General features: G+C 34.4%; 2 protein-coding genes across 3 annotated transcripts in view; both read left to right on the top strand.

The window, feature by feature from the left end:
- Window positions 1-24,010, top strand: part of LOC149801106 (uncharacterized) — a 249,792-nt gene that overhangs the window by 110,994 nt on the left and 114,788 nt on the right. The window lies entirely within an intron of this gene.
- Window positions 1,823-22,899, top strand: LOC149801109 (uncharacterized). 2 transcript variants are annotated; one of them, XM_089954262.1, is made up of 5 exons: window positions 1,823-1,940; window positions 3,109-3,186; window positions 14,638-14,774; window positions 15,453-15,530; window positions 22,315-22,899. In XM_089954262.1, the coding sequence occupies exons 2-5, from the start codon at window positions 3,162-3,164 to the stop codon at window positions 22,684-22,686; spliced, it is 612 nt and encodes a 203-aa protein (XP_089810388.1). In that variant the 5' UTR covers window positions 1,823-1,940; window positions 3,109-3,161; the 3' UTR covers window positions 22,687-22,899. The 2 variants fall into 2 exon arrangements, with proteins under 2 accessions (XP_089810388.1, XP_089810389.1); XM_089954263.1 differs by lacking the exon at window positions 1,823-1,940 and adding an exon at window positions 2,106-2,174.

Below are 24,010 nucleotides of genomic sequence, written 5' to 3'. Positions count from 1 at the left end.
AAGGTAAGACAACGTCATAATTATAACTGCTGAGTGCAGAACGATGTGGGGGCCAAATATCATATAAGATCAGCAATTTTGTTCATGACAGATTGATTATACATCATATGAAATTATCAGGCTATATCACCATGTACAAGTGCCTTCCTGTTTAGGAGAATTGTGTTTATTTTTCATACTAGATGACATGCCAGCCATATTCGATGAAAGAACAGGTAGTTTTATTTAGCGACAAGCCATATTCGATATATATAACTTGACAGATGTAAACCCACCAGACACTGGTTTTAAGCAGAGATGTAAAGATCTATTTAATAATTTTCCTGCGTCACTCACCATCACGTACACGGACACATAGTTCTTAAAGCTTTGCAAGCAGTAAAACTATATATATATATTTATATATACTCAGTAAATGCTCAAATGTATTGGTACATAAAATATTGGATAGCATTCTTATTAATGTGATCGTCATATTTACATTAACTTATATCAAACTCAAACTATCGAAGGAATAGAACCGACAGTGCGTGTCTAACTATAGCATAATGCTGTGTGAAACCGACTCTGCCTTTTTTTCACAAGGAATACAAGTATATCTAGTAATTGTCGTTCATTAGAAGGGGGGGGGGGAGAAATGAGAGGAAAAATAAATTATACTGACAGGCCAACTCCATTATTTGAAACACGAATATTATTATGTAAGGCCCACAATGATAATCCGATATAATCCATATACCAAAATGTTCAGGTTTCAGAGATGTTTAGTGCGATAACAAAAGCAGTCAGACTAAAATATACCATAATATTACAATCAAACATCAAATTTTGTAACCATGTCAAAACATACAACGACATAAAACAGAATGAATGTTGTGGATACACCACGCAATTAAACTTTAACGAGAAACAAGCATATAATGTGAAACAATGTACTAATGATATTATATGGGCAGATGACATCTTGTAAACCACATTTTGGGAAAAAACTATTTTCTTGACAGGCAATGTCAACATTGGACTGTTATATTCCTCTGCCAGGGAAAGGACGTAGTCGGTGGGACATGCCTTAATATTCGTGCTGTCGGGAACAAGAGAATAATCGATGCCATCAACCTGCATGATTCTCTTTGGGCTAACAAGAGGTACAATCCAGTTCTGGGCCGGAACTCTCGTTTATTCAGCAGTCAATCTCAAGCCATCTTCCAACAGTCAATGTCAAATCATCTTCTCTAAGCAGAGGAGAGTGGATAACCTCTTTGTGGATAAGTTACACGACTGCAGTGGTTATACTATATCCAATTCCAACGGATAATTCTTGTGCATCATCTGATGTAAGTCATATTTCGAGGGAAAAAAACATAACGAGCCTGTTTTCAAAGCGATCCGGATAAGAGAATATGTTCTTGGTCCGAACGAACGTCCCGTAATGAGGCTTGTTTTGTTAACTGCTGCCTGTGGCAGCCAGTCGGGAATACATACACACGTGCATGTATGTGCATAATCACCTGCTTACGATCGACTGATCAAATATGTTCTATGATGTCAATTGTTATTTCCATAGACCCTGATGATGACGCTTGTTGTAAAAAGATTAATTAGACGGTGCGTGACACAAGCCGTCGTAGGGATCAATCTTTCATGTATTAAACATGATTTAGACATCGACACAAATATGTAAACAAGAAGGTATATCATTCTCTAAACCTGACCGGAACTCAATGTTTTTCTTTCCCCAAATCCTTTATGGATCAAAGGTATAACTAGATCTGGCTTTCCAAATAATATTAGCACACATCTTTATCTCTCAGCAGGTGTTCCTCTCGTTCAGTACAAACCACAACACCGAGTTTTATCTCTAGCCTGTTCTAAATCGATAACATCCACACGTTATACGGAGGGTCTAAAGAGATTAATCATGGATGTGAGGTACATCATAGGTAAAATATTCAAACTAAATCATATTATTGTATATCGATATTTCACTGCGTCTCGGAAAAGAGCGAAAAAAATAATGTATACATTAATCAAACAAAATACACAAAAAGACCAAGAGGGATCATCGGGATTTTTGTATATATATTCTCTCATTCCCAATATTACTGGGCCTCTTCCTTGTGTAAATACACAGAAGTTAGTTGCGCAGTTACGCGAAGGCGATTGACGAAATCCAGGTATGTGTATCCATATTCCTTCATTCCATAAAGGTTCAAAGTTTATTGCTGTGACATTATTTGATATTGTGCTTACATTCACTAATCTCCAATACTAAAAAATGTACTCACATAATGAGATGTTCAGTAGTAGAACGGAAACGATGTCATTTTGATATTGGCTGCCAGCCATATTTGCATTTAGGATTCTAAAGAAATTCAGATTTGTTCATTGAGAGCAGTTCTAAAATCTGACTGGAAAACATTACTTTGAAAATACAACTTCTTGGTTCCGTCCTGGCTAACAGCAGGTCGAAAATCATATAGAATGCAACGTGTCTTATGGTCATGCTTGACAGAGTTTGTGCTTATTTGCAAAGGCTGTGTATCAGGTTGACAACTGTATCGTTGAGTTAAAGTGGAAGGCGTAAACGATTGTTTGAAATTCTTAACTGATTTAAATATTTAATATTCTTGTTTTATATCCTGGCTTTTATTTTGTGTGCAATTGCTTGTCAAAACAGATAAACCTGATCAATAACACAACAGAAGACGCAAAACAGACGTATTCAGTGTTTAACTACCTTTCATTCAAACAGTTTAAAATGAACGATCATTATATTTAGATAAAAATACACAGATAACGACATATAAATTAAATTTTCTTAAATTCTGTATAAAATCATTGCAGTTAATTAGTTAGATGCATTTTAGCCCTAGCAGAAACGTATAAACAAAGGATAAATGGAGACGATGATTTCCATTCGCGTAATTTCATAGGTCATATATCTAACGAGCAAATCAATGTAACTTGTCTGTTCTTTACCTTTTAAAACTGGTGTATCAGTGAGATCCACTAGTGAAAAGACTGAATCGCATTTACCAATGTTGGAAGTTTGTAAAATAAGAATAATTCATATATGAGAATAATAGGCGAATTTCTGTATTTTTACAGATCCACTTTTTTAATTTGCTGATTGGAGAAACTCAATTAAAATATTTACCACCATGAACATCCAGTATGACCAACTTCGTAAGTATGAATACTTTTGTCCAGGATGTTAAGCCATGTTTTATGTTAAAAGTGGGCATTATGTGGTGTAGCATAACATAGTTTATATTCGTCCGTGTAGAGAATATACCAGAAGAGTCGGATTTCATGCATTTAAGAAGAAACAAGGAAGAGGTGATTAAATGTGACCCACAATTTTCAGATAGTCAAATTTTCAAGTTAAAGACGAATTGTTTGCAGGAACGCTTGAAAGTTATAATTGGTACGTGATATATGATGATAACACTTTCGTCTTTTATACAAATATAGTTCAAATGAACCAAAGTTAACAGTTTCTGTTAAACAAATATGCAAGAGAGATATAAATATTTGTCATGATCATTAACCTAGATATAAGTTCCTGCGCTAAACTGTTGACATAAAACAGTAAATCATTAGAAGAGGACTTGTTACGCAATTATCTTTTTCACTTTGTACAAACATACATCATGGAAGGAATATAAATGCTTATTTTCCGTATACACTTGTTTACACATTATACGCATCTCTCTTTGCGTATGCTCGAGTCTCGGATTTGGCCAATGTGGGTATGCGAGAAAGCTTGCCAGTAACTTGTCATTGGTAGGTGGTTATTTCTGGGGTTTTCCCTGGTTCTTCCGCCATCATGTATTCTGGGCGCGATGTATAGCCTATCTTCTGCTGGAAAATGCAGTTCAACCAAACAACAACATAAACAACAACAACACATGTACGCTTATTGTTCGTGTACATCTATTTACACACATACTCTTTTTTTATTTCGTATACATCCATTTGTACTTATTCCTGATTTCTAGTAATAGTATTGTGCATAAAGTCTATTACGAAAGATAAGTAGAGCTTACTAACGTAGTTATTTATTACATAAACATTATGATAAACAGATTGATTGATAGATTCATTTATTTATTTTTTAACGGCGCATCAGCACTGTTAGCTATTTAGCGCCAAACAGACTGTTATTTGTATAATATTTTTAAAAACACTATAAAAGGTTTTATATCGAACAGGGATCAAAAAGAAGAAATAGTTGAAATTAAAAACGGTAAGATGGTAACGGTGCAAAATAAAACTTCTCGATCAACGGGGGATGTAAATGTTGAATTTTAATGAAAAAAGATGAAAAGGTATTAAAATAGGACCGCATATATATATTGCATAAAACCGCAAAAAGTGATAGCATAAAAGTCAGAGTTTAGAGCAAATATTTACGGCTTTCAGGAACTCTATAATACGAGTGATATTTATAGTATCAAAAAGTTCTTTCATGTCATGCACAATGTCATAACGATCGCGCGCAGGTTGCAGGTCAAAACACTCTATCATAAAGTGCTTGACAGTGAATGGTTCATTGCAAGAAACGCACTCTGGTGGGTCTTCACCTTTTAGTATGTGGGTGTGGGTGATGTAAGTATGACCAATTCGGATTCTTGCAATGACTACCTCCTCCATACGTATGGTTCTGTAGGAAGGAGTCCATTCTCCTAGAGTTGGCTTGATTGCATGAAGTTTGTTATTCACGGCATCATTCCATGATGCCTGCCACTTCTGACGAAAGAACTTTCTGATACAAGGTTTAAAATCAGTATACGGTATTTTAAAATCAGATGGTTCTAGAGTAAGGGCCATTTTAGCAGCGCGATCTGCTTTTTCGTTACCTTTAATACCAATATGGCTAGGTAACCAACAGTATATTATATCGTGGGAGACAATCATCTCGGTATTTTTTACGAGTATGTTTTTCAATAATGGGTTGTTCAGTTTTCTATTGTGTAGTGACTGGAGTACTGATAGCGAATCGGAGAAGATGATACTGTTTAAAATAAGTTTCTTTTCTATATGTTGCAGAGCAAGGTCTATTGCTCTGATTTCGGCTGTAAAATTTGATGCTCCATTTGGTAAGCGAACTTGCGTTGTGTGATTTCCACAAACAAAGGCTGCAGCAGCCTTTTCCTCATCCTTTGATCCATCAGTGTAAATTCTGGTGTAGTTTTTAAATTCGGTGAGTAGTTCATGGTAAGAGTTGTGGAAGACAGAAGGGTTTGTTTCGGATTTTTTCCATCGTGTAGCGTAAAACGTACTTTAGGTTGTTTACTTAGAAAAGGTGGTGTTTCGGAGCTAGACGTTTTCTCAATTTTATAAAGATCTATATTTGTAGTGTCAAGGCTGGATGATATTCTAATGCCAAAGGAAGGTATGACATTTTGTTTATTTTCGTATAAAGTTTTGTATTTGGGTTGAAAAACAGCCGAAAAAGGAGGATTCAGAGGGTTTGATTTTAATTTGAGGGTATACTGTGCGGAAAGCATTTCTCTACGATGCGATAACGGTGGTTCATTCGCCTCAGCTAGAAGGCTTTCACACGGGGATGTTTTAAATGCTCCCAGAGCCAGTCTTATTCCCTGATGATGAATTGGATAAGCTTTGTAAGATATGACTTTCGGGCTGAACCATACACAACGCAACCATCGTCTAGTTTGGAGCGAAAAAACGTTCTATATAAATTCAGGATGACTTTTCTATCAGCACCCCAGTCAGTGTGCGCTACTACTTTAAGTAGGTCAAGTGCTTTTAAGCATTTGGCTTTCAAGTTTTTTAGATGTGGAGTAAAAGTCAGTTCTCTGTCAAAGATAACACCCAAAACTTTTGTTTCCTCAACAACTGGAATAGGTGTTCCGTCCAGCGTGAGTTTAGGTTCATCGTGGTGTCGTCGTAATTGACAGAAATGCATACATACCGTTTTTGATTTCGAGAATTTGAAACCGTTCGTACTAGCCCAATTTTGAATCTTGTTGATATTTTGCTGTAGGTGTCTTTCAATTGTATCCATATGCTTTGACCGATAACATATGAGAAAATCGTCAACATATAGTGAGCAATCCACACCACGAGTCAAACACTTGGTGATGTTATTAATTTTGATATTGAAAAGTGTCACATAAAATACCGCCCTGGGGCACACCCATCTCTTCCTCGTGCAAATCTGAGAGAGTAGAGCCCACTCGTACCTTAAATTTTCTGTCTGAGAGAAAGTTGGATATGAAAGAGGGCAGACGGCCTTTTAGACCTAGATCGTGCAGGTCTTTTGGTATGTCGTACTTCCATGTTGTGTCATAGGCCTTTTCTAAATCAAAGAAAACCGCTACTAAATGTTCTTTCTTGATAAATGCATCGCGAATGAATGTTTTTAGTCTAACCAGATGATCGTTGGTGCTCCGTCCATAACGAAAGCCATTTTGGAAAGGAAATATTAAATTCTTGGTTTGCAGGTACCATACAAGCCGAGAATTAATCATTCGATCCATTGTTTTGTACATGCAGCTTGTGAGTGCAATAGGTCGATAGTTGGTAGGATCTTCGCTATCTTTCCCGGGTTTGGGAACTGGTATTACTGTTGCTTCTTTCCATATCTTAGGTAGATTACCAGTAATCCATAAATCATTGAAGAGTTTCAAAAGAGATGTTAAAGATGACTTTGGAAGATGTTTTAAAAACTGCCAATGTATTTTGCCAGGCCCAGCGGAAGTATCATGGGCCTTGTCTAAAGCTCCATAAGTTCTGATAGTGAAAACAGTTGGTTGTAACTTTCCGAGTTGTTGGATGTGAATTTTAAACGTGACTTTTCTTTTTGAGTTTTCAATTTTTGGAAAGCTTCGGAATAATTAGATGATGAGGAATATTTAGAGAATGTATCAGCAAGAACATTTGCTATGTCACGTTTTGAGGTAAAATTGTTATTGTTCAGTTTCAGATGTCGGAAAGAATTGTGGTTTCTCTTTCCGTTTATTTTGCGGATCGTGTCCCAGACTTTCTTAATTGAGGAACGGGAGTTTAAAGAGAAAACATATTTCTTCCATGATGCTCGTTTACTTTCTTTGATTTTGCGGCGAGCTTGGCCCGGAGAATACGATATTTACTTAAATTCTCGGGCGTCGGATGATTCTTAAATTTTATTAAGGCTTCTCGGTGTTGCCGTATGGCTTCCTTACATTCCTTAGTGAGCCAAGGTTTTAGGGTTCTTTTACAGTTTCTTGAGGACTTGGGGATAGATTCTTCTACAATGTCGGTTAGAATAGATGTAAAATGCTGAATGGGGTCGGTAACATTAAAAAACTGTATCCTCATTCAGCCTAGTTTTACAGAGTGTTTCAAACTTGGCCCAGTCGGCCTTCTTTAAATTCCATTGTGGAATTACTTCATCAATTGTAGAGTTAAGATTTACAAGGGAGATTGGGAAGTGATCGCTGCTGTGAAGGTCATCAGCGACCTTCCATTCATAGTCCAAAAGCAGCGAAGGAGAACAAATTGTCAAATCCATGCATGTGTATGCACCCGTGCCTGGGTGTAAATATGTTGGTGTTTTGGTGTTATATAGACACAGATCCTGTCTAGAAATAAAGTCTTCAACTTTGTGACCTCTGTCACTTATATCATTTAAAATGTTATGGGCATTATAATCCCCGAGTAAAATAAATCGCGCGGAAAGTTGTTGAACAAGGGTGTCTAATTCGTTTGGAACTAGGTTAGTGTTTGGTGGTAAGTAAATAGAGCAAAATGTAATCACTCGATGAAGAGTGACGCTTACAGCAATGGCTTGTAAATTTGTGTTTAAAGGAATGACGCTATGAGGGGCTCTGTTGTTCACAATAACAGAAACTCCTCCTGAGGCCCTGTCAACATTTTGAGAGTAGTTGTTAAACAGGGAGAATTTGTAAGTGTGATGTTATCTGTATTTTTCAAAAATGTTTCTTGAAGACATAGTACTGCAGGATCATGTTCGTTTAAAAGCAGAAGAATATCATGGTAGTTGGCTTTAAGTCCTCTACAGTTCCATTGCAAAATAGTGTTCTTCGTTACAACTTTATATTGAAGATTCTGGAGCTAGGTTAGACTTTTCGTGGAGGCAATTTGTGTGGTTATTTATCTGGAGGAAGTACGGGGGTATATTTTTTGTTGTTAGGTCGGGAGCCACCTTGAGGACGTGGAGCAGATTCTTCTGCATCCATATCCTCAAAGTCTCTAAACCTACTATGCAGTTTTATTGGGTCATCAGACCCTTTTTGCTGCCTATTTCTTGTCGACATTTTTTTACTCTTTGGTGATCTTGATCGTGCATGTTGAATGTTGTTTGCGTCAATGTTGAGTTTTTCTGGGGTTTGTAATGCGGAATGTTGGAGACGGAAGGGGATTCAAGTTGGTTTGTTTGAGTTTGGGCGTCTTTCATTGCCTTTTGGCTGCTTTTCACTACAGTTGAGAAGGATGGGCAGGGGAGTAATCTTCTGGCTTGTACAAGCTTCCCGGCCTCTGGATATGGGATGTTGGATGCGTATTTAACCCTTTGGATTTCCTTCTCCTATTTCCATATATCGCAATCTTTTGAATTTGCATGGTGTTCCCTGCCGCAGTTGACGCAATATGGAGTGGCTTTGCACTCGGATTCCCGATGAGAAGGGTCTCCACATTGTCCACATGCTTGGTTTCTGGAACAGCGGTCTTCATGATGACCGTATTTTTGACATTTGTAGCATCGGAGGAGATTTGGTATGTATATCTCAACCTTAACTTGTAGGAACCCAACTTTGACAACTTTAGGTATCGTTGGTTTGTTGAAGGTGAGTATAATGGTGCTGGTGTCCTGCAGATCGTTGTTTAGTTTGATACGAATAATACGAACTGCAGTTAAACCTTCACTTTTCATCCCCTCTACGATGTCTTTGTCGCTGACTCCAGCCAAGTCACGGCAACGAATGACGCCTTTTGATGTATTCAGAGATGTGTGTGCGAAACAAGTTACTGGGATGTCATGAAATACCTTAATTTTTTGAATGTTCTCAGTGTGTTCTTTACGTTCGCACTCAAAAAGCAGACCACCTGATCTGATCTTTTTAATGCTCTTTGGTTTGCCGACTAATCCAAGTATAGTCTTTTCGATTATAAATGGCGATAGTGCGGCTAGGGATTTGGTTTCATCTTTTGATTTGATGACCATGAAGCGAGGAAAGGATTCTACACTACATGGTTCATGATCTGAGTCAGTTCCCGTTTTGGTACGCTTATTTTGATTTTTTTGATTTTCCATCTTGGCTTGAATAAATATTCAGCACCCGTGCTCCCCACCCACCAAGGAGCCCAACAAGGGGACACTTTTCAAGTGCCAGGGATACACAGATGCCATACTCAGTTGATAAAATTACCTTTGATTGACCCTGAAATCGCCAATTTCTAAGGTCGGTAAAATTACCCCCCGATTGACCCGTTAAGCCACCGCCTTCTAGGAAGTCTTCCAAAGCTTGGAAAAGGGAAAGATAAAGGAATAGAATATAGGGGCAACGGTGGTATCAAGAGAGATACAAAGAGAAAGATCAAGAAGGTGAGAGAGTAAATAAAGACTTCCTAGGGCTCGGCGTGACCAGCCGATTTGTCGGAACCGGGCCCATCCCGATCACCCGTCTAAGAGACTGATTGATTGATTGATTGATTTTTAACGGCGCATCAGCACTGTTAGGCTAATTAGCGCCAAACAAAGTGTTATTTGTATAATCTTTCGAAACTTATAAAAGGTCCTATATCGACCAGAGATATAAAAAACAAAAAGTTGAAATTAAAAATTAAAAAAGTCGCCAATTTCTAGGGTCGGTAAAATTACCCTCCAATTGACCCGCTAAGCCACCGCCTTCTAGGAAGTCTTCTAAGACTTGGGAAAGGGAAAGACAAAGGAATATAATATAGGGGCAACGGTGGTATCAAGAGAGATACAGGGAGAAAGATAAAGAAGGTGAGAGAGTAAATAAAGACTTCCTAGGGCTCGGCGTGACCAGCCGATTTGTCGGAACCGGGCCCATCCCGACCGCCAGTCTAAGAGAAGTAGAGGCCAAAGTAGTGTATTGCATGGAAAGCCTCTGCTCAACTATCAAGATCCTTTCCTCCCCCAACACGGGACGCAACCCACGGCAAACAGGTTGCCTCTACTTAGTCGCCTTTTACGACACGTAGCGAGACACGTCGGGCCAATTCTACAATCCCGGACCCGCAGGGTAACAAAACGCATCAATCAAACTATTCTGTTACATGATTACTGATAAATTTGGAACACAAAATGCGAAATAAATTTAATGAGAACGACTTAAGTATACAAATCATTTTTTGCGAAAGATCACTCACCAAACTTTACACAGAATATTGTTAGAATCTTAAATATCTCATAACTGTCACAGTAATCATCTAACATTGATCGCCATAAATAATTACCAGACTTAAACATGCATAAGTTTCCTCACCTCTTACAGTCGCCGACAACGCATTTTTAAAGGTGTTGAGGCTGCGTTAGATGTATCGAAAAGTATTAATATTGGAACCGTTTTGAAGTTAACTGTTAGACAAATGTTTACTCAGTTATCAATATGCTAAACATCAGCATTAGGAATCTCAGTACCACATAATCTCAACCCTATTACATATATGTCTTGAACACGTCACAACAAAATCACAACGTACACAATGATTATATTTCCATTCTAAAGCACAAGGCTAAGAAGGGTAAAAAGTACAAATAAGCAACCTGTCACCAACAAAATCAATTCAATATGTCGCTAAAACCCCAGGTACGATGCAATGCGTCATGATTTGCGTAGTCTACACTACCTTCTTCGATGGTATGCCCACGAATGTAAAGATATCAGCGACCCTAATATGCTTTGTACTAACTACGTTCCTTCCTTCTTTATCAGATTTATCACTTTTAAATCCTTTATAAATTAAATATCATATAACCGTTATTTCGCTACCATTTGCACGTCTACATCCATATGATTTTCTTGACCGCTCTGCCCAAGTTTATGGGGCTAAAGAAATATGTTTTGAATTGTCCAATATCCTCTCATGTCTCCAGACCTTTATCTAACCAATCACTGTATGTCTGGATTTTGTACATCGATGATTAACTTTGCAGTTATAGCCGATGTATTGAATACTAATTTCACATCATAAAGAACCTATTTTTCAAATACCGCTGTTTATGTATTTATACAAGAGTTTCATTTCTAACCCATTAATTGTAACCTATTCACAACCGACTTCTGCCATATCGATATCGGTATATTTGTAATGAAATCGACTGTCTTTTGTAAAATATCATCACGTATACTCAAGTGTAACCTGTATAGTTGTTGACGTACTATCATAAAAATGTTTATATTATTGTTTAATTTGATCCTCTTTACACCTTTTTAGTATGCCAAGAAATATGTTTCTGTGTAAATCATCATTATTGAACTTGAAGGCCTTGTTATGCAATCTGGTACGTAAAAAGTCCAATTGTTAAATCAGACCTTATTTTAACATAATGATATAGTCTAATATTCCTACTGATCATATTCTTGGTGTACAATTGATGACAGTTATAAATAAATTCTTTTAATTCGTGATATTTCCAACGTAAAAGCTAAACAATTCTACAATCAGATTTAACGAATATCAAAGTTTTATATTCAGGGAGCTTTTGTCTTCTATACCATTTTATTGGCGAATCAATGTATGAAACAATTATCTTTGTATGTGTGTATGGTGAATGTATGGTTATCGTCAATTACAATAATAAACACAAATCTCGAAAACAAATCGGCAGCAAAAATATGACAAATATAAACTGATCATCCGCTGTTTTCTTTCGTGTTATTTTCTATGAACTTGTCCAAGCAGGATCCAAAATATTGTATTTAATCCTTTTTTCCACGTTTTTAAATTACAAATAATGTTATTATTTGGGCCAAAGTAAAACAACCTTTAGCCATATTACATTTACTACTGATGAACCGCTTTGTTGTGGGATTTGTCTATTATAAAAGTAAATTTTAAAATTACATTAAATTTTGTAAATACTCTCATTACTGTAATGGTACTGTTCGACATATAATGGCATTACTTATGTTGGACATGAAAGGTGAACACGAACATTATGACCGTAAAATTTAGTTTTAGTTTATTTTGATATCTCAAGCTTTTCTATCTTATTCAATAACGAGAAGAAAAATGCAATGCTATTCAAGGCTATGATAAGAATAGTAATTGTTGCCCATTTGAAGAAACTAAGCATGAATATCTCAAATCCAGCTAGATTTATTGACAAGGGTAACTGTTGCCCATTGGACAAAAATATGAATTCCTCAAATCCTACAAAGTTTCACTATACAGCTACTTTTTAAAAGAGGACAGAAAATATCTTTATTGTTATTAAACTTACAGATTTTATTGTACGATTTACATAGGCAACCTTAAACGCCTGTGTCTATAGCAGGATCAACAACTCTCTTCTCTCAGTCATGGCTACAAGGTTGAATAGGTTATACACTGTGTAACAGTAGATGACTGGCAGCTATATTTAGATATTGAATTAGTTCGAAAACGCATCTTTCAAGGTTGCAGAAGCTTCTGATGTGTCTCTGTCTGTTTGCATGGAAATCAAGCTTTGCTATCGTCATTGAAAAGGAATAAGATAAGCAACTAAAATAATTACACTTACGAATCGCCGAAGTCTACTTTGTCACATATGCATGCATGCTATTTATCCTTCGCCTTCTTCCATACATCCTTTAGGCTATTATCTTTGTTATTTACTTTACACATACTCATAATACTCCTGCTTTAAATGTCTCGTAATTCGACTTATTTTACCTTATTTTCATCAAATCAACATGGCTGAAACTACCATAAATGATTACCGCTGAATCCTACATTACTATGAAATATGTTAGAAAGAAGATGACAACAACAACTCACATTAACATGTAATGATATGGTCCCGTACAAATGTCGCAAAAATAGATAAAACTATTCCAACATTGAAGCACATAAATATAATTTGTCAGAAATCTTTATAAAAATGCTTCTCCAATAAAATACACTGGACGCATTTCTCAGCCTATATGAAGAAATACAGATTTACTTTGCTTGGATTTCCTATAAAAGGTACAAGTTTGGTCCGTGTTACAATAATTCAAATGTATCGACTCAAAATCTAATAGTGTTCCTGTACAACTTTTTCCGATTACATAAACTGCTGCATGATTAAAACATGCTTTGGAATCAAAATATATGTCGATAATATCTTGAAATCTAGATATCATATGCTGAGGTGAATAGGAGAAGCGGTATAGAGAAAGGAAAGACTAAAAGGTATACAGGTAGACGCAACTCTATATGGAATGCAATAAATTAGAAGTGTTAGGTGGAATCTCCATGGGAACGTATACATATCGCTTGGACTTCTGAGAGTATATGTTTAGTTTGTTTCCATGAACACTCGCTTTTGTTGGTATATTCCTTTCGATGTTAAATTATGTCACAGTGGCGCCGAATTACCTGACACAGAAAATTGGATTGTATTACCATCTTTAGTACACTTTTCAGGTATGATGGAGACTTGTCCTAGAATGTCACAAGAGCTTCAAATAAATATAGACCCTTTAGATGAAATGAGTGAAAACAATGCATGCAATTGTCAATTAAACTAAGCTATGTAAATGTTATTGTATCGAGCTGGTATGTAAACTAGCTTGTTTGACGTATATAACATCATGTAAAATAAAATGCCTAAAATCCTACATATCCATCGGTTCATAAAACATTGAGTAGAAACATATTTCTGGTAATTATTTCCTCACTTTGCGGGAAAAGTATACCTACTGCTCAGCTTGATATTGCTTTACCTACATCACCTCAAAACTATTATCATTAGTAGTAGTAGTATTAGTAGTATTTATAACTATTATTGTTGATGTTTTGTTGCTGCTGATGTTTTTTGTAAAAGGAAAAGGGTTACATCCTTATCGACTATTCGCACCAGGGAAAACCTACGTTACTCTTATTATCTTTTTTATCGGAATATTTGTTTGTATACCAGCTCAAATACGCAATTTAAAGATTGTTATTTTCATCGTTTCGATCTGATTACACGCAATTTAACTGTAGTTCGAAGTAGATCTCACTTTCCTAGATCACAATGGTTGAAAATTGTTTCCAGTAGAAGACAACATACACTGATAAGATATATTATTTTGTATTTTGACTGGACTGAAATACTATTTGGGATTAATGTGATATTTCGGCTGCCACTGCTGTCTAAATACTCATGAAGCTCGATATCATTTTCAAAATAAATCATCGCTCACAAACATCAACACGCACAGCCATGTGCATTGCGTGTTTTCCTGATGATCATTCAAATAGTTTATGATCTTGACGTGTATCATTCGAATTGCTTTATTGACATAATAAGTGCAATAAATGGCTATTATTGACAAGTTCCAAAGTAATTACTATCTTGGCGATGACTGTGATGACGACGATTCACAATATTAAGATATGACATCTGATATCGTTAGAGAATTGGTAACATCGTCTTTTGTCAGTTGTTAAATATTGTCCTTCCTTTATTAGGAGCGGAAATGGAAGTGAATCGCATACTACAGAATGTGATAGTGGCACATCACATAATCCAAGTTGTTAATCTAGTTGTTGGCATCATCATTTGTGGAGCAACTTTGCATATCAATCTGATGCTGATTCACCTGTCGGTAAGTAATTGCTATCATCATTGCATGGACAATCACATAAATAGAATTATTTAACTAGTAGTAGTAGTAGTAGTAGTAGTAGTAGTAGTAGTAGTATTCCAATGTACATCCTAGTTTAACTTCAAAACGACTGACCTAAATAATACGTCCACAAACCTGAATCGCCGACAAAAAGTAAAGACACGATATATATATATATATATATATATATATATATATATATATATATATATATATATATATATATATATATATATATATATATATATATATATATATATATATATATATATATATATATGTATATATATATATATGTATATATATATATATATGTATATATATATACATATATATATACATATATATATATATATATATATATATATATATATATATATATATATATATATATATATATATATATATATATATATATATGCAGAACAGGTTTTATATTAGTGCAGTATAATACATTAAATGAATCTATGCACGTATATATATATATATATATATATATATATATATATATATATATATATATATATATATATATATATATATATATATATATTGGAACTGTTTACGCATAAGGGATTGTACCAGAAGGAGAATTGCATGTCACAATACCAACGCTAAATCCAGTCAATCTTAAAATTTGCCAATCTATTTTTTCAGCCCATCTTGCCTGCATTTGTTCTCGTCATCTTCTGGATTGCATCGCAATGCAATTATCAGAACCTGCGTCACATTCTTGTACGTATTCCTTTGCTGTATAAAACGCTCTGTCTGTCTGTCTCTCTCTGAGACAAATGAGATTCTACCAACTGAGTCCGACCTAGGTCGGATTGACTCAGGGCGCACATTTATGCAAACAGCATTGTTTATTGCAGCTATAAATAAAGGATGAATTAGGATTTAACCATAATACCAAGCTGGCCAATTACAGTCCATCTGTCTCCAGAAACAAGCACAATATTAACTCTCTCAGTATTATTTATGTTTCTAATAATACACTAGGATGTACATATTAAGAGTTACAATGCATGTCATAAAAGGAAATATATACAGGATATAATTGATACTTGTAGAAAGAAATAAACGATTTCATACCCTAGACTATTGTAACACTGCCTTTGATCCAGAGTGTCAAGCCCTTTATGCAGATTGTACACTATGTTTTATTCATATATTTCTTATTCATATCGTATAATCGACTATGACGAGTCTTCAGCCTATGTAGTGGACACTACTTGTGCGCTATTTAACAGTTTTATCTCCAGTTCCTGTCATATCATCTAGTCCGAACTGTACGACTTCAGTCTATTCGAGGCGTGTTTTATCACATATCAAAAATCGAAATGGTTTCTTAATAGTCATTCACTAACACTCAACCCACTTTATCCAACACTAAAGTGTTGAGACTTTAGCAGTGCACGAAGGCAGGATAATGATGTATATTCGTCTCACCAAATGTCGGCACACGTCGTCGTTCTTTGGACAATTTTGAATCTTATATATGTCCCCAATAAATGGTTTCTTGCGAGTGGTGACAAATTGGACCTTGATTATATTCTCAGATATATTTTTTAACGGATACATAAAAAGTGGTAGAGAATTAGCTCGATCTCTGATACGCATATAATTGGCTTTTATTGAGCAATTTCGAAAGAAACAATTTTTTAATCCATTGATCATTCTCTTGCCATAAACAAGACAGAAAAGTCAAAAGACAAAAGAAAAATCACATTATACCAAGATTAAGGTTACCTTTATGACTAATAGCAGTATGTTAATCCAATCTAAACTTTTGCTTTAACGACGTCTATTTTGTGGCATCAATGAAAGTAAGTGGTATCTATTTGCATATAGCCCAGTGTAGAGAATATTGGGTTCTTTCACATCGTCACAGCTGACACTTAAGATCGCGATTTCCTTACATTCAGAAGACGAAATGTTGTATGACTTTATATTTTTAATCTTGAATCTAAATGTAAGTAAGTCTTCAATTCCATACGTTGCGTAAAGTGTGCATTTGAAATAAAATATTTTTGCTCTTTTTCACTGGTAATGTTTCTTACACAGTCCTTGTTTTATACACGAGATCTTTCATTTTCGAGGTCATGCTAAAAGTGTTCCAAATAATACCTTTCTTAATTGTAAGATTGATAAGTGTTACATAGGTTCGTGTGTATACAGATTGGCGTTACTTCAGACATGCAACTCTCAAAAGCCTGCTAATCGTTTTTTTAAAATGCATTTTTTATATTAATTATTGCACATTCAGAATGAAGTATGCTCATTTTCATTTCCATCGCATTTGATAACTGCTAACGTTCGTGTAATTTCGACTATTCCAAGTTAAAATCTCGAGAAAATTGGAAATAACATTTCTAGTAGCTGTTGGCTGTAGGCATCGCGTTGTTATTTTAACACCATATATAACGAAAATGTCGGTATTGTTCATGGAAGTAACTCAGAGGTATGCCAATAATAGTTGCAATCAATACTTACTATGCTAGAGAGTTTTGAACTTGTGTTTGTTTCCTACTACGTGGAACTGTTTGCCGGGTATGTTAAAACATGTTGACACGTATTATTGCTGTTGTATGACACTTAAAATTCACAAACTGTAAGTTGTTGCTTAGTAACCTGACATAATGATCGGTGTGATCTTCGGGTTTCAAATCTATCTGCAAATTTATTAGAACTAGTAGACGGGTTGCAGCTAGCGTCAGCTTACCATACATAAAACAAGGCTGTAAAACCTTTCTCGAGTCTAAACAACTCTCAGTTTTCGAAAAACAGAACATAACTTTTTGGAAGTAAAACATCATTCCTTGAAGAAGTTAGTCTACGTAAAGAATGAGATGGACTCTATTCACGACTTCAAGAGCAAATATGTCTCTCACATCAAATTCTAACTTATAACTAACTCCAATTTCTGAGATTAGCTTCTCTTTTAAGGACCAAATATTTATAATGTTTTTCACATAGTTAAGAAATTAAACTATGTTTTTTATGCTTCAAATAAAGAACAAAAATCTCAACATTAAGAGTAAATTGTAAACGATATTACTTTTAAAGAACATGAAAACAATATAAAACAATATAAATAAATTACATGAATTAGAAATGATAACGAAACATTAGTGAAAGTCCGTGTCAAGAAAACTAAAGGAGACAAAGTGGAACATACTGCAGTTAAGAATGAAGATTGGGGAATTGTTTCAAACTATTTATGTAGTTTGAAAAATAAAATCTATACAAATAAGAAGACCTAAATTTAATTAAGCGAGACGGAACATTGACAAAACATCAGTTAGAAATTCTAACGGAAACTGAATTACACAATTAATAAATTAGACTTCAATCACCATTTAGACGCAGTTGATCTTGAAGTATCACTGAAACTTACAGATGTTCTTAACTTACATCACACACAATGAAATTTAACGAATGACATTATTACAATAACCAAAGCAACAGCAAATCGTAAAATGTAACTATTAATTAATACAGTTCGGTTCTCGAAAGCCCTTTGTGTAGATATTATTGACTATTTTGTAAAAGCAATTCATTTTGTCTTTAATAATGGTAAGCAATCATAAACTTAGATGGATTGTTCTTTTATATGTATCTTTGAATGAGATAAACCAATACAATTTTTAAAAGCCGAAGACCCATGTATGTATTAATAAACTAATGCTATTTAGTATCATATTGCATTGGAAATCGACTTCAACATAAACTTCCATCAGTTGCAAGTACTGAGGAAAGGAAATGTTATCAAGGACAGTTGAATAATAGAGAATATCCGTATTATTTATGTCATTATTTGTTAATCGAAAGCATGCAGGTTAACTGAAATTCTTCTTTTGAACGATGTTTAGAAAGCGTTTGATTATGTTGCATTTTCTATTATTTCATTGAATAAGATCAAAAGCTACTAATATTTACCAACGCTTTCCACGTGTTTGTCAAGGCAATTTATACAAATATTAAATAACGTTTCATAGTAACTGAAAATTATTCGCCGTGGTTTAAAATCAAGACTTAATTTAGACAAAGTGATCTCACTCCTCCAAGCTTTATTTCTTTATGTGCGGAGATGCTAACTCATTCGATTCAGAGCATCCAACTATTAAAATAATTAAATTTAAAAATTATAATATATTATTTCACTGTAAAGACAAAGCTCTCCCCCTTTCATGGCTCATAGATGTTCTTAGAGTCAGCTATATATAGTATCTACCAATATTCTAAGTGTTTAAGTTTCTGTATCAATGCTGAAATAAATAATGTGTAAGGATAGGTTGTACAAGTAGAATTAATATATATATACTTTCAAGAATGTTATTTAGATTGCAATGCATCTTATATTACACATTGTCCTATTACATTTCTCATAGGGTTAGATGGACTAGCTAAATTATGAATGCATACATCGAGTCGTTAAATCCTTACTCTTACCCAAGGAGTTAATTTTACCACTTGGAATAAATTTAGTTAGGCAATGTTTGGTCCCTTATTTCTCCCCATTTACTAACTGTACCAAAATACGCCTAAATTTAAGCTTCAAGAGTTTGATGCCCTTTTCCATAACTGTGTGCTGGGTGGTGGCAATGATTGATTGATTGATTGATTGATTGATTTTATTTTTAACGGCGCATCAGCACTGTAAGGCTATTATCGCCAAACAAAATGTTATATGTATCATCTTTTAAATATTATGATAAGTCTCATATCGACCAGCATATTGAAACACAAATAGTTGAAATTAAAACGGTAAGATGGTAACGGTGAAAAATAAAGCTTCCCGATCAACGAGAGATGTAAATGTTCTATGTTAATGAAAAAGGATGAAAAGGTATTAAAATGGGACGGCATATATATTGCATAAAACTGCACAAGATGACAGCATAAAAGTTAGAGTTTAGAGTACATATTTACAGCTTTCAGGAACTCTATAATACAAGTAATGTTTATAGTATCAAAAAGTTCGTTCATGTCATGCACAATGTAATAACGATCGCGCGTAGGTTGCAGGTCAAAACACTCTATCATAAAGTGCTTGACAGTAAATGGTTCATTGCAAGAAATCACTCTGGTGGGTCTTCACCTTTTAGTATGTGGGAGTGGGTGATCTAAGTATGACCAATTCGGATTCTTGCAATGACTATCTCCTCTTTACGAATGGTTCTGTAGGAAGGAGTCCATTCTCCTAGAGTTGGCTTGATTGCGTGAAGTTTGTTATTTACAGCTTCATTCCATGACGAGTGCCACTTCTGCCGAAAGGATTTTCTGATACTAGGTTTAAAATCAGTATACGGTATTTTAAAATCAGATGGTTCTAGAGGGTGGTGGCAATAATCAAATCAAATGTAAAATTTTGTGCAAAGAGTATTATGTATTATTAAAGGTAATATGGCTAAGAAGACTGATCACCTCTAAATCTCACATGAAAGAAATTTAAACAGCTTATTTGGAAAATGTAGGAAACAAGTTCTTTTATAACAGAATTTATGAAAAAAGTGAAATATATCTTGAATCTATTTAGAACCGATGCATTCGCAAAATATATTGCATCATATAATACATTTACTAATAAGAAATCAGACGATTTTCCTAAAACCACAATTAGATAATCTAATATTAAAATTGTAATTTCTAGTCAAAAGTAAGTGCAGTGGGTGAAAAGGAATTTTCACATATAAACAATTTAATCAATGTAAACTGTATACGGATTAACGTAGATATGTTTGTAATAAGTTTGGAATGCAAGCATGCATTCTAAAGTATCAAGGCATATTTAGCGCCATCCACTCGTGTTATTAACTTGATACAAAGATCTACTCTAAAATAAATAGTCTTTAATAATATCAGTCTTTATTGTTGCTTATTAAGGAAAAAGGGTACAAGAACAATATGAGAGTGTTTGAAACCATTCATTTATTAGTTGTTGAATACAGAGATGGTTTCAAACAATGATATCCATAGAAGTGTACAAAAAAGTACGTTCTTACCAACAACATCTCTTATAGAACATTTGGGAAGTCTCTACAATCATGTATCCTTTTGTGACGATGTCATAGAGACTTTATCTTCTCATATTTGAAACTGAGGCATTATTAAAATATTTTACTGGATTGAAAGGAGAAAGGGTAATCATCTGGAAGAGTTTCAAGTTTCAAGTTTCAAATAATTAACTTACTTTTGGAATATTAACCCAAAACAAAAGACATACATTGATCAATCTTCATCTGTGGTAACTACAACTATCGAGCTTGAGTGTAGATTTAACTGAAATAGCCAAGATGAACAATGTAAAAACAAATTTACGTTTTACAATATGATATAAATATTATCTGTTGTGCATGGGAAATGATTGATAAAAAATGGCACATATATCCATCTTTTGAATCTTTACAAAAACACAAATATAATTTAGATGCGGCCCAGACATATCTATATATGATATAAGGAATGTACGCATTGACTTATGTACGGTCTCATTTTTGCGCTTTTATTGAGTGTATTAGATTGGAAAAACATGTAACTGTTTTGCATACACACCTATCGTTTCGGGCGACATATTGACAGAGACGGACACCAATATCTGCATACATGTATATAATGGTTACACTACAAATGTTATCTACCTCCTTCCGCCTAACACGCTCTACTAAATGAATTTGAGACCTTTTAGTTATTAGCATTTAACATTCCCTCTCTTTTTCCGTTTCCTATTTAGCACATATTAAATTCTGTATTGGGTCTAAATTAATAATATCGCATTTATAAGGATATGTGAGATAGAGTTGTTTCTAAATCGGATTCAACTATAAATGGTGAAGAATTAGAAAATAACATATTGTGTAAAAAATTAACAAATATGGTCTCAATTAAGTTTTTTGATAATGTTGTGCTATTCCTTCACAAAAGCTTACGCTTAGCAGCATTGCAATTTGAAATAGCTTAAATTAAACTGAGTAGAATATTTGTTTAAAAATGACACATTGGTCGCGTTTACTTTGAAATAACAATAATAAAATCAGTTGATCTAGCTTAATGTCAAGCAGCATCTCGTAAGAATTTGTTTTCATTTGTTTAAAAGTTTACCCGATTTTAAATATGTCTGTAGAATAAAGGTAATGAAAACGAACTTCTGGAATAAACCAAACATGTACAAGTTCATTTGGTTTTCAGGTTCTAGTCCGACGAATTCATTATGTCTCTACCTAACCTTATGTATGAAGTGTTGAAAATAAGACATCTTATATTTAGGGTACATTATTATATGATGGTTTATACTTTTCCATCCTTTCCTTTCAAGCTTTTGTTGATAAAAATATCAGAGGTTTTATTTGTATTATGAATAACATTTATTAACCACTTAATGTTTTAGTATGTATTGTATAAGGTTATACGTGTTTATAAAAAGATACAATATAATTGAATTGAACCTCGCCTGGGGGTGAACAATGTATTGATTTGTTTTTTATATTGCTCATTTCTTGCATATTTTATCTAATTGCAGGTCCACTTTAACTGTATCCTAAGTATCTTGTGGTTCGTGGCCGTTTGCCCAGTTTTCATAATATCAATTATCGTACCCATGGACTCGTACAGATATCCTTTTTCAAGAGAGGTTGACGCCGTCCCCATAGTCGTTGCCGTTTTCAACGGCATCCTGAGTTTCAGCTCAATAAGTTTTGCAGTCTGCGCAATCTGGAAGGCTGCTCGAAATGTTGCTCTCAATGCAAAACTTGCCACACTGCAACACGTCGGTGGACATAATCACTCCAACTTCCCATACAACACAAGAAATACGTTTGCAGACAATAATGGCATACGAAATCCTCAAGCCACTTATGTTCAACCGATGTGGACAATGGTAACGGTACCGTAACAAGGAGCAGTTACGTTTCATACCCAATTTTCAGCATCAGATTATGCGAGTTTAACCAATTTATATAGGTATAATAAACGTTCCAATTATCAAACTGTATACAGGCTTTAACTTTCAGTGTTCCACTAAATTTGATCCAGATAATGTAAATATGTTACAAAATGATTGATACAAGAAATCAAAATAAAAGCCTCTAACATTTGTGAGAAAAAACATATTAAGTATTGAATTTTTTTGTCTTGAAACTTCAGAAACAAACACTAATCTTTATAGATAGGAAATAAAACCAAACCACTCGACCATTACAAGAATTAGACAAGGCAACAAAAAAAAAAATAACAAACAAATAATATCAGAATATTTCTTTCAGTGCCTTAGAATATTGCCTGGGACAAACGAGTAGAACAAGAGTGTTCATGGCACAGCTTGTACGCGTTTGCATATACCACTGCATCAGCACTATTAGGCTATTTAATGCAAACAAAACGTTATTTTCATGATCTTTTAAAAATTATAAAAGGTCCTATACGGACAAGCGATATAAAAGAATAAATGGTTGAAATTAAAACGGTAAGATGGTAAAGGTGCAAAATAAAACTTCCCGATCAACGGGGGATGTAAATGTTGTATGTTAATGAAACATGATGAAGAGGGTGTTAAAAAAAGACGGTATATATATTGCATAAAACTGCCTAAGGTGATAGCATAAAAGTTAGAGTTTAGAGTAAGTATTTGCTGCTTTCAGGAACTCTATAATACGTGTGATGTTTATAGTATCTAAAAGTTCTTTCATGTCATGCACAATGTATATGCAGGTTATAAATCAGAATATGTTATTTCCGCTATGTGTTTACTAAACTTTGAATAAATGCCACATAAAATGTTGCTATATCTTCAACAGCAATATCGTAAATCAATCTTAAAATGTACAGGTGTATAGCTATAGTTCCCAGTTGACCATATGTAGGGATGTGGTTTTATTTATATCTGACACTATGCAGTTTATGAATCTACGATATATACTTATAAACATGCGGTACTGACGTTAACAAACACCAATTAAATCAGTTCCATTTTCATTTAATGTAATTGTTTGAGGTCAGATATGTTATTGTAGGATAATAGTCTTGTGACCCGTTTCGAAATGTGACCTCTAAAAGATGTTGAAGGATACTCTTGCTATTTATATATATTCATTTTTTTTCTTCATGACAGTGTTATTCACTAAAGAATCATATCGAGTCCTTTCACAGCACATTTACTACATTTGAATATCGAGTCCTTTCACAGTACATTTACTACATTTGAATATCGAATCATTTCA

Source organism: Sinohyriopsis cumingii, chromosome 4, assembly GCF_028554795.1.
Source record: "Sinohyriopsis cumingii isolate HCF-2022 chromosome 4, ASM2855479v2, whole genome shotgun sequence".
NCBI lineage: Eukaryota > Metazoa > Mollusca > Bivalvia > Unionida > Unionidae > Sinohyriopsis > Sinohyriopsis cumingii.
Note: the sequence above shows the minus strand (reverse complement) of the source record. Positions and strands in the feature narration are given on the sequence as shown.

Coding starts and splice junctions, on each gene's coding strand:
- LOC149801109 (XM_089954262.1), top strand. CDS start 3,162: ATGAACATCCAGTATGACCAACTTC. Junction 3,187..14,637: donor CATCCAGTATGACCAACTTC/GTAAGTATGAAT, acceptor TTCCTTTATTAG/GAGCGGAAATGGAAGTGAAT. Junction 14,775..15,452: donor TGATGCTGATTCACCTGTCG/GTAAGTAATTGC, acceptor CTATTTTTTCAG/CCCATCTTGCCTGCATTTGT.